Here is an 11,824-nt window from a genome sequence, read left to right as displayed (position 1 = left end):
GAGGAGGAGCAGAGGCTTTTAAACTAGAATAGAGGTTGACTTTCAGCTCCACCATTTACTAGCTGTGTGACACTGATCATATAACTGGACCCTTCTGAGCCTCAGTTTCCTCATCTTATGATACCTGCTACCTTACAAGACATGGGTAAAGAAGTAGAGACAATGAATGTGAGGCAGAGAACACTATACCTTGCCTGGTCTGGCTTAGCCTATGTGTGGACCGAGAGAAGGGCCTCAGGTGGAAAGTTGTAGGTTCTTGCAAGAGGTTGGGGGTCAGTACAGACAGAAACTGTGGGTACCCAAGGGATGTGGGCCCAGGGTCACGTAGCATTTTGGCATGTTAGATATGATTTGCTCCGTTACGCTATCATGGCCCTTGGTTTGTATCATTCCTGCCTCTTGTTATAAGTATTTGTATGTTATCAGGAAAAAAATATTAAATTACTAATTGTCTTAGCATGGGTTGTCCCAGAAAGTAGAGCCAGAGGAAAACGTTTCTGGGCAATGACTTTATCAAGAAGTGCAAACCCAAAAAAGCAGGAGCAGTAATAAAAGGGAGCAAAGCAGGGAAGCCAAAAGCACCAGTACAAGATACATCTCGAAGCTGGCCACCAGTACGTGTGAACGGATTGCTTAATCTCCCAGGACCATCCTCCAGGAGGCTGTATAAACCGAGTGTCTCAGGACACTCCACCAAGAGATGGAAAAGAGCCTGTCTACTAGTTCCTTTCTCTCATCATCAAAAGTTCATTTGACAGGGACTTGGGTCCCCTGCACATCCGCCAGGCACGTGGCTGGGCACTACCGCAGCAGGTGACACCTCAGCTTTAAAAGAGATGCCCAGCGCTGTAGGTGAGAGATGTGTGGCTGGAGCACAAGATGAGCGTCTGTCTGTGGGTGCATGAGGTTGGCCTGAATCTCATCTGTGGCTGGGCTGGGACTAAAGGTTCTGGAGACGAGTGAGAATGAGAGGATCTGAAGAGTCGTATTAAAGGTGTCTGAATCACCAACTGAAATAACTTACTAGGCACGACCCAGTCCTCACGTGGACCCACATATCATGCTAAGAAAACTATCCTGAAAGAGTGTGAAGCATCCCCACAGTGGCTTACGAATAAAAATCAGCTTTGTATTGTGAAAATCTGGTACATCAAACTGAAAACAAAGGAAACTGAGTAGATAGGGGTATTTTTTCCACAATGCCTCATCTCAGTGAAAACAGGTCTCTGAGGAGCTGGAGATGTACTGGAAGAATGAAACGAAGAAGGAAAATAAACTGAGTGAAGCAAATCTAAATGTGTTTACAAGTCAGGAAATCTTGTTACCATCAGTGAGATAAAGGAAAGGGGTTCTCTGGTTCACCAAAGAGATATCCTATTAAGAATTTTTACCGTACAACCCAGCAATCCCACTACTGGGCATATACCCTGAGAAAACCATAATTCAAAAAGAGTCATGTACCACAATGTTCATTGCAGCTCTATTTACAATAGCCAGGACATGGAAGCAACCTAATTGTCCATCGACAGATGAATGGATAAAGAAGATGTGGCACATATATGCAATGGAATATTACTCAGCCATAAAAAGGAACGAAATTGAGTTATTTGTAGTGAGGTGGATGGACCTAGAGTCTGTCATACAGAGTGAAGTAAGTCAGAAAGAGAAAAACAAATACCGTATGCTAACACATATATATGGAATCTAAAAAAAAAAAAGGTTCTGAAGAACTTAGCGGCAGGACAGGAAAAAAGACACAGACGTAGAGAATGGACTTGAGGACATGGGGAGGGGGAAGGGTAAGCTGGGATGAAGTGAAAGAGTGGCATGGACATATATACACTACCAAATGTAAAATAGATAGCTAGTGGGAAGCAGCCGCATAGCACAGGGAGATCAGCTCGGTGCTTTGTGACCACCTAGAGGGTTGGGATAGGGAGGGTAGGAGGGAGACGCAAGAGGGAGGAGATATGGGGATATATGTTTATGCATAGCTGATTCACTTTGTTATAAAGCAGAAACTAACACACCATTGTAAAGCAATTATACTCCAATAAAGATGTTAAAAAAAAGAAATTTTAGCTGTTTTAATGTATTTCTACTCATCAAGTTCTATGATGCACTAATTATAGGTGTATGCAGATTTTTTATATACTTTTATGACATGTGCATTAAAGAGGCAGAGGCATCTCAAGGAAAGCAGACGCTCAAAATCTTTATAGGTGCTGTTCTGGAAAGGAGGCAACATGAAAAAGAGGAACGTGTTTATCTGTTGGAAAAACATGAGTAGCAGGAAGAATACAGACCTGTGTAGATATTGTTCAAAGGAGGAGAGAGGATATGTGCTTGACTTCAATTTCTTTTTAGTCATCAGCTCTCTATTTTTTTTAATCGGGATACTGTTGATTACATTTAGGTATCGATGAAAATGTCAATGAGACTTTTTCTAAAATCACGCAGTATTATTTTAAAAGGAATTATTTTACTTTAAAGACAATATTTGGTGTTAATATGTCCCTTGAGAAACATTCTCATTTAAATTCTACACCTTGTGAAGAAATTCAATTATTGAGTTGTTCCAAATCTGCAGAAAATGATCTGAAAGTTTTATAATTAATATATAACAAAAAGGTGTTGCTAAAATGCATTAAAGAATTATATAAAGGACTAAACATAAAGAACAAAACAATGAAGATAGTGCAAACTTTTTTTAAAGCAACAAATACGTTTCAATTTCTGGAAGAACAGCTGTGTAAACTGCTACAGAATCCATGGTCTATGTAGTCATACCACTGAGGCATGTTCTTGAAGATCAAGGGCTTGGTTATAGTCAGCCACAGCTTCCTCAACCAGACCTATTTTACCACGAACTTCTGCTCTAAGATTATATACTAGAGCATCATTAGGTTTCAAAGACAGAGCTGTAAAAGAAAAAAATTTCAAGATATGTTTTATGCTAGCACTCAAAAAGCCTCATTTTTTTAAATAAAAATTTTATAATATAAGAACTTTAGTATTACCTATTTGAAAACATTTTTCCTCATATGTACCTAATTATTTAGTTAAATTTAAAACATTGAATCTTTCTAAGAAAATTAACTTGGGAAAACACAGTACAATGTCTTTTTTGAAAGGCTGGCAATGTTTATGTATGGTTTCCCTAATAATTTTCTGTCTTAGCTTACCAATGCTGTAAGTTATTACATAAAGGAATCCATCCATACTGATTACATTAAAGATATGATATATAAAACCATTAATTCTAATGTTAGTTTATCTAGGCAAATAGACCTGATGATTTTCTTCTTTTGTCATCTAAAAACAAACAAATCAGTCATTGTAATATTACACAAAAAATTACAAAAAAATATACCTTTACTTAGGTCTTCTTCAGCTAGTTCATATTGCTTTAAACAACAGTAGAAGTATGCTCTGTTAAAATATACTGCAGCCCAAAATGGACAGCTTTCAACTACATATGCAAAGTCTTCTTTTGCTTCTTCATATCTCTTTAATACTGTATTTGCAATAGCTCGATTCATGGTAGCACATTCATTTTCTGGATCAAACTTTAAAGCCTTTGAGAAATAGTCACTAGCCTATAAAAATGTGAAGATAATGATAATCTGAATATATTTTAATTGGCAGCTATACAGCAACTTGAAACACTTTTAATATAAAACTAAGTCCAGTGGCACACTGAGGAGATAGTGGAAGCATTTCATCCCAGATACAGATGATAAGGAGGTGCCAGCATTTGTAGAGAATGTAAAAGACAATAATAAAGCCAACCAATAGTTGGTCTGCTTTTTGTTATCACCATGTGTCAGCAGTTTTAGACAGTGTCAGAGATAAAATACTCTCTGCTGAGGTGAAATGTTCCACTACCACCTCCCCCCACCACACACAAATCTCACATCCGTGTACAGCACTAGAAAAAAGTAAAATATAAGTTAGAAAAGAAGGTCACACAGGAGGATGAAATATAAGTTCGAAAATTAACATTTTTCATATAAAAGCAGAGTAAGGGCTAAAGAGAGAAGTGAATTTTGAAAATAAAGTTCTAAACCATACCAAAAAGAGATTAAAAACTCCGTTATACTATGAAAAGCTATAAGGAAGAAAGAGAGAAGATTAAAATCAGCTTGTCAAGAAGATCAAAAACTCTAGATGATTTACAACTCGTCATCAAGCCGGAAGGGACCCTCCAAAGTGTGGTCCATCGACTAGGTGTTGGGGTCTTGATTAACAATAAGTTAGAAAATTTTAAAAAACAGGTCCTTCATCACCGATTAGACACCCTACTACTCAAGGTAGGAATCTCATCTCTAACTCTGTGATGGATGGAAAATATGCCTCCTACTTTAAAACTTCCCTAAAGGAAAAGTCGTTTTTAACAATACGGCTTGCTGTCTCCAATTCCTTACCACTCGACTTTTCCCCAGTACAGCACAGTCTGAGTTCTATCTACCTCCCCCTAGCCCGTGAGGTCTGCTCTTGCTAAGGCTGAAGATGTCGTCAAGCCCAGTAGGCATTTTCTAGTCCTTTCTTTCCATGGCATTTCTGTGGCACAGATGCTCTTGGTCTCTCCTTCCCTCTTAAAACTCTCTCTGTCCTTGAGACAGGGTGTCTCCCTAGTTTTTCCCCTACCTCTCTGATCATTTTCTATCAGTCTTCTTCATGGAACTATTTTTCTCTATATTTCCCAGGGATGTGTCCTCAGTTCACTTCCATTGTGGGTGAAGTGAAACATTGAGAGCATGGTGGCCAGGAGCCCAGAGCATGGGGCCAGATTTCTAGGTTCAAACTCTGGTTCTACCACTTATTAGCTCTATGTCCTTGGGTGAGTAACTAAAACACTCTGACTCGATTTTTCTCGTCTATAAAAGGGAGGCAACAAATAGAACCCTACTTTCAGTGCTGCTATGAGGATTAAGTGAGCTGACAGGTAAAGTACTGAGAACAATATGCAGAATATAGTAAGGACTCAGTCAATTATTATTGATACATCATTTTTTTTTGCCAGTGTCTACAAATGGAGAGACTTCATAGCCCTCAGGTAATACTCCATGAATTTTACTGCCTGAGACGTTTGAGAAGGAATTAGATCAAGATTGTGTAACCCATCTCATCCCAGAATGGGAGCTATTCTATGCTGTAGTTAAGTGCAATTTAAGGATCCCTTAAGATGGCAGCAGAATTGACATCCCTCTGTGAAGAGCTTAAATTAAAGAGAATTCACTCCTGAACAGGAGGCTGGACTCACAGTCATTATAAATGAGGCAAGGGAATGATTCGAAGCAGAGCCAAGACTTCCTTCAAAAATTAATTTGTTTCACTTTAATTCACCAGTAAATGATCAATAAAGGTTACACAATTCTACATCACAAAAGCATGACTTGCAATCAGGTAGAAGCAAATGCCTACCTCAGCTAAAATAAATGAACTTAGTAAAACACAATAGTATGGTTAACTTTGAACAATGTAACTTTCTATTACAGCTTTGAAAACATATTACTTAGAAAATGAAAGCCTATAAATTTAATGAGGTTACTTGAAGAACAGGAGTATTAACTATGAAGTAGTTAGAGGCCAAAGACGCCTACCACAATAGATGGCCTTGATTTAACAATTGGTCTAATGCCCTCATATCTGTAATTAATTAGAAAGCAGATCCAGGTATTTTTTAAAAGTCACCTGTAATTCATGACACATGCATGTAGCTCATCCAATTGTGGTTTAAAACCATTAAGTCACTAACCAACCATAAAAGAAGCCAGAACACATACATGTTTTAACCCTTTAGAGATTATCTGGTCTGTTGAGGGACCCTTCCTCCTGGCCCTAAATCTTCTTTCCATACATCAGAAACAAAGGGGGACGGGGAGGATGGACCGGAAATAGAAGAATTTGCTCCACAAAGAAGCATAGAGCACACCAAAATAGCTGAATAACTACTCTCAAAGTCTGCTTGTCTCTGAAGGGAGCACATACGGTAAAGCCCGAGTATCCAGTATATCAAGACAGAGAACGGAATACATTTTAGATCAAATATTTGCCCAGCTGATGTGTCCCCAGCTTGGAGGTGAAAGAGCCATACTTAAAAAAAAAAAAAGAAAAAATCAAAGATCAAACTACACTTTAGATCTAACCAAATAGTTTTATACATGATGTCCATAGAGTGATTAAGGACAAATAAGTTTAAATGTGAGGGTCTCCCTCTCATGTGGGCCTTAAACACTGATAGAAACAGAAAATTGCCCTGGGCACTGTGTTTGTCTAATGCTCGTTAACTAACTCTACAATGCAGAGAAACAATGCCAAGACCCAGGCAGAGAGTGGTCTGAGCTTGAGGAAGTTTAAGGCAACTGACCCTGGCCTGTCAGCCTAGGAAAACATTAGCCTCCCAGCTGTCTGAGGTCTGAGCTATGACAATCTCATTCATGCCTTATATAATAATACCTTTGATAATTCTCTGTCCCAGCAGCTAGCTTCACCACTGAGGTCAAAGAGCCTCATCACAGGAGTCAGCAAGCTAACTGATCTAACTCGGGAAACAGCTAAACTAAGGCAATGGCAGTAGAAATAGAATGGAAAGAGCATATCTGAGAAAAAACTAAGAAGGAAATTTGACAGGATTAGATGACTGATTAGATGAAGAAGTTGAGGAAGAGAAAGTTACAATTGATGCTAATATTTTTACTCAGGTGACTCCATGGAATGACATCTTGAATTGAGACAGGGTTTATACGAAGAAGAGCTGGACGGGGCGTAGAGGATAGAGAGATTAATTCAGTTTTGGCTCTCATGCACTTGTAAAACATCCAGTTGTAGCAACTGGTGATAAATATGGGTTAGGAGCTCAGAAGAAAGGTGGAGGCTGGCATGTAGTATAAGCCATGGGTGTAGATGGGCTTTCTGAGTAAGGAAATATGGAGAGAAGAGAAAGCAGTGTGATTCCTGGCATTAAAAAGCTTAATTGGAATGAGGAGATAAGAGACTAACACACAGAAACAATTGTGGAGTGACAGGAAGCCGTACTGAATCTGTATAGAAATAATTATACACAAAGCAGTATGGAGTCAAGATCTCACTTTAAATTTAACCACAACCTCAAGTGAGAACTTGAAGTTGTCTGGTGGTTCTACTATACTTCCCTAGAACGTTCACCCTACCGCTCTCTAAAACAATTATTTCACATTTTCTCTTTTCTGTTCAAAACTCCTAGCCATACTCTCCCCCTTTTTACCTGTCCACCCTCACTCTTAACTGGTAACTGGTACTCCTATTCCATGGAAAAATATGTAATCATTTAAGAGAAATACCTACTATCAAAATCTACCTATCTACAGCCAGCTGTGCGCCAACTCTCTGCCTTCCCTCATGACATAATGAATAGTGTGTCCTGCTCCCTTCAAAGGCCACCCCTGGAACTTCCAAACTTTAGCCCCATCAAATCCTCAAAGATTTTGATCCTAATTATCCCTGCCACTCTCCCCTGCACCGACAATTTCTCCCTTTCTACTAGATCCTTTCATTAACACAGGAGCATGAATCAGCATCCCTCATATTTTAAAAAATTAAAAATACGAACACCTTACTCCACTCTAGCCACCACCCCCATTTCACTACTTCTCTTCACAGAAGAATTTCTTCACCTACTTGAACTGTCTCTAATTCTTCACTTCACATTTTCTCCACAACCCTTTCCGCTCAAGGCTCTGATGCCACCGCGACTCCAACAATGTTCTTGCCAAAGTCATCAATGACTTTCTCCATCCTCCCCTTCCTTGACGTCTCAGCAGCATTTGACACAGGACACATTTCCCTTCTTAAAGTACTTTATTCTTGAGGTGATATCATGCTCTCCTGCTTTCCTTCCCAACATCCTGACTGGATACTCCCCACTCGGTCTACACTCTGGAGTCTCCTCTCTGCTTCACTTCTAAACATTGGTATTGCCCCCAGGGCTTGCTCCTTAAACCCTTTCTCTCCATCTATACTATCCACCCAGGTAATCTCATATAGTCCCACACAGTATGCTAGTACTGATATAATGACGCTTAAATAAGATGGTATTAGATGTTTGTCACTACTAATATTGTTTATTTTCTATTTCTTCCTCCAGTAAAACGTAAGCTACATCATAAAAGAAGTCTTCCTTATCTTGTTTAGCTCTGTATCCTCAGGGTCTTAATTCCTAGCACATGGCAGGTACATTATAAATATAAGGAGATTGAAAGAATGAAGAACTAAGTAGAATCAGGAAATATCTGCTCAGCTTTTCCAGCAAACTACAGACAAGGACTTTAGCCTCTTGGTAGATAAAGGTGCCCCAAAGATCATTTTTAAGGGGTATGGTGACAGTATCGGGTGTTAGAGGAGAACACAGAGGTTACAGATCTCAGAAAATGCAAGCAATAAAAACAACTTTTTTAAATGAGTATGTTATCTTAGAAGCAAGGACTGTGAAAAGTTCTGAGAAACAGAGAGCTTGTGGTAGAAGCCTTCCCAAACCAGGCTAGGCTAGAAAGGACATACTGTAAAGTCCTTTGCAATAGCATCAGTGGTAGCTCAACTCGAAAGTTACCAGGGCCTATCACCCTATCTCTCACAAGAAAATCTGCTATTAGTCCAGGAAAAAAAAAAATTATCTCATTCAAATATAAGGAACAGAAAAGTAATTTGCCTGCCTTCATTGTAAAACATAAAGATAAAAAAGTAAGAGCTTAATTTTTGGAAAGATCATAAAAACTGACCGGAAAAAAAGTATTCCTACAATGTAGATAAAAATTATAATGTAACATTATAAAATAAACTAGAAAAAAATTGTTAAGGAAGAAACTGCATTTAAGAAATAAATAAATAAATAATAAAGGATCTTAGAAAAAGAGGTGGCCAGGAAGATATGTCACAGAAATGGGACAGAACTAAAAAAAAAGTTTTAAAGAAACCTGAATCATAAGGTCAACAAGGGGATAATAGAAAACACAGTAAAAATTTAGGAGATGCAAAAGAAAATGAAACAGATATTAAAAGATAAAAAACATTTGAAAAAATAATTGGCATATAGGAGTCAAAAGACATCCTATTTATAATCATTGGTATTCATCCCCAATGAAGAAAATCAAAACAATGAAACAAAGAAAATTATTTACACTGAATTCAACAAAGATTTTCTGAAATCTACATATTGAAAATGCGCACTCTGTACTTGATAACTTTGACCCCAAGAGCTTAACTCTAACACATACTTTTTTTTAAGTAAAAAAACTTTTCACTTAAACTAAATAAATAAATAAAATAAAATAAAATAAAAACTTTGGTTATCCTGACAATAAGAAGTCACCAATAACGAAAATCAGGTTTGCATCAGGCTTTTGACACCAACATATGCAACACCAAAAAAATAGTGAAACAACACTTACAAAACACTCAAGGAAAGAAAAAATGAGTCAAGGACTCTAAACCCAGACATGCTGTCATAAGATATAAAGGCTGCAGGCTAACAGCTGTGAACATGAAACAATTCAAGGAATATTGTTCTCGTGAACCCTTTCTCAGGACTCTACTAGAAGACTACTTTCAGACCACCAAGAAATGATTGGTTAGGAGGGAAACTGGCAAAAAGCCTGGTGATGAGAATTAAATATATTTAACTGAAGAACTAAGACTAAATGTGAAATAAAGGTAACAAAATAGTATGCAAATATTAAATACTCTGGCAGTGTAGGAATAACGAAAACACAACAAAATGGAAGAATACAGAGAGAGTGGAAAGCAAGCTGACAGAACAAGCTCAAGCATATTTAAGGATATAAATATAAACATTTTTCAAAAGAGTATACTATTAACTAAAATTGACTAATAGATGAGAGGGAGAAATAAGGGAGGAAGAGATTAAAGGGTCATTTTATTGTTCTTCATAGTAGAGAACTAAAGAAATAAGGAAGTAAGGGTACAAAGGTATTTTTATAAAGGTCATCACTAAAGCAAACTGTAAACCTTCCTAAATATTAGAAAAATTCTGAAATTTTTAAATAAAACAGACCACAGAATAAAATATTTTAAATACATGTAAACAGAAAATATGATATAAAATAACAGAACTAAGACCAAACATATTGACCATGCCAAAATGTCAATGGGATATAACCCACCTATTAAAAGATAAATATTTTCAAATTGTCATCTAAACCAAAATCCAGCTCTATGTTGTATAAAAGAGACACAGCTAAAACAAAAGATTCTAAACACTGAAAATAAAAGGAAGGAGAAAGGACTATCAGGCAAAAGCAAACCAAATGAAATCAGAGGTCAGGATCTTCACATCAGATAAAGGAGAATTTATTCCAAAGAGAAACAAAGGAAAGCATTTGTAACGCTGAAGACTACAATTCACAATGCATATGTAATATGTATGAACATCTATACATGAAATAGCAGCAATTTTCATAAAGCAGAAATTACAAGAGATGTAAAGAAAACTATATAGGGCCACGCTAATTATAGGATACTTGAATAAACCTTTCTCTGTCCAAGATAAACCAAATTAAAAAAAAAAAAGTATGGATATAGACTAATTATACTCGAATATAAGAAAATATAAAAGCCCTTCCTCCTGAACATTTTAAGTGCCCTATTAATTTATTCTATAGTCAAAGGAGAAATAAACTTTCAAGTGCAATGTTTTGGGAAAACAAAAATAAAAACATTAAAGACCAAAATACAAGGGATACTGCTGAAAACAGTACTTGGGGAAAAGGCATAACCTTAACAATTTATCACAATATAAATGAAAGGGTGACAATAAATGAATTAAGCTTCTGACTCAAAAAGACAGACAAAGAACAAAATAAAATTGAAGATAAAGAACAAAAGAGTGAATATAGATTTAAAAAAACACAAAAAATAGCGTTTGAGTCATGCAATGCATTACAGTTCAAATAAAATAAATTCAAAATATAAAAAATATCATCTAATAACCCAGCACTTTCATTTCAGCCGTTATGAATTGAGGTCCAAAAAGATTTAGTTGTCATGAAAACCAGAACTAACAGACATATCTCCTTACTCCAGTCAAGTGCTTATGTGACTGAAACTTAGAAAAGGTAGAAATTAAGACGAGTTAGATAATCACATCATGAAAGAGAGTCTGGAAGGAAATCTGAGATTTGGCTAAGTGGGGGCAAAGAGCAGAGGATTCCAGGCTGGAAGCTGGTGACAATGGATAGCAAGGCGACTGTCGGCACTCAGAGAAGTCCAAAACAATGTTTACTGGACGAGTGCTGAGTGGCTGATGATAATGAGGAGAAAAAATCCATAGAGGTGTAAACATTTAATAAATAATTATAAACATTTTTATGAAAGACAAAAAAAATTTTGAAGAGCTAATGAACAAATTAGCCTGACATATAAGGACTGCATTTTGAAACTATATGTAGCAGAGAAAGCATTTACGGTCAAAAAGAAAATGTTAAGGAAAACTCACATTACCTGGGAAAACTGCCTGTGGTGAAAGTAGATATTTCCTGCATTAAAGTAAGCCAGCGAGTACGTGGGGTTTAGAGAAATTGCTGCTTGATAGTCTCTCATTGCGTTCTGTTGTTGACCCATAAACTCATGAATCACACCGCGATTTGTTAGGAATTCTGCTCTAGTATTGATCTGCAATATAATAGTATGAGTATTTAGCATCTGGGAATGGTACTTATCTCCAATTTCATGTCTGCAAAAATGGACGTTATGAAATCTCTTTGTGGGAAACTAGTAATTTTACAGGGCAGGTGAAACCCCATTAGAGCAAATATTTTGAGAAACAACT

General features: G+C 37.0%; 1 protein-coding gene across 1 annotated transcript in view; it reads right to left on the bottom strand.

Moving 5' to 3' along the window:
* Nucleotides 1-2,707: 2,707 nt before the first annotated feature.
* The window catches only part of TTC6 (tetratricopeptide repeat domain 6), a 230,297-nt gene continuing 221,180 nt past the window's right edge, over nt 2,708-11,824 (bottom strand). The window contains exons 30-32 of the mRNA XM_036843605.1: nt 11,497-11,667; nt 3,374-3,599; nt 2,708-2,921 (exon numbers count right to left, since the gene is read on the bottom strand). Coding sequence (XP_036699500.1) covers nt 2,785-2,921; nt 3,374-3,599; nt 11,497-11,667 — 534 coding nt within the window. The 3' untranslated portion in view covers nt 2,708-2,784. The remainder of the gene's footprint in view (nt 2,922-3,373; nt 3,600-11,496; nt 11,668-11,824) is intronic.

Source organism: Balaenoptera musculus, chromosome 2 (assembly GCF_009873245.2).
Source record: "Balaenoptera musculus isolate JJ_BM4_2016_0621 chromosome 2, mBalMus1.pri.v3, whole genome shotgun sequence".
Lineage (NCBI taxonomy): Eukaryota > Metazoa > Chordata > Mammalia > Artiodactyla > Balaenopteridae > Balaenoptera > Balaenoptera musculus.
Note: the sequence above shows the minus strand (reverse complement) of the source record. Positions and strands in the feature narration are given on the sequence as shown.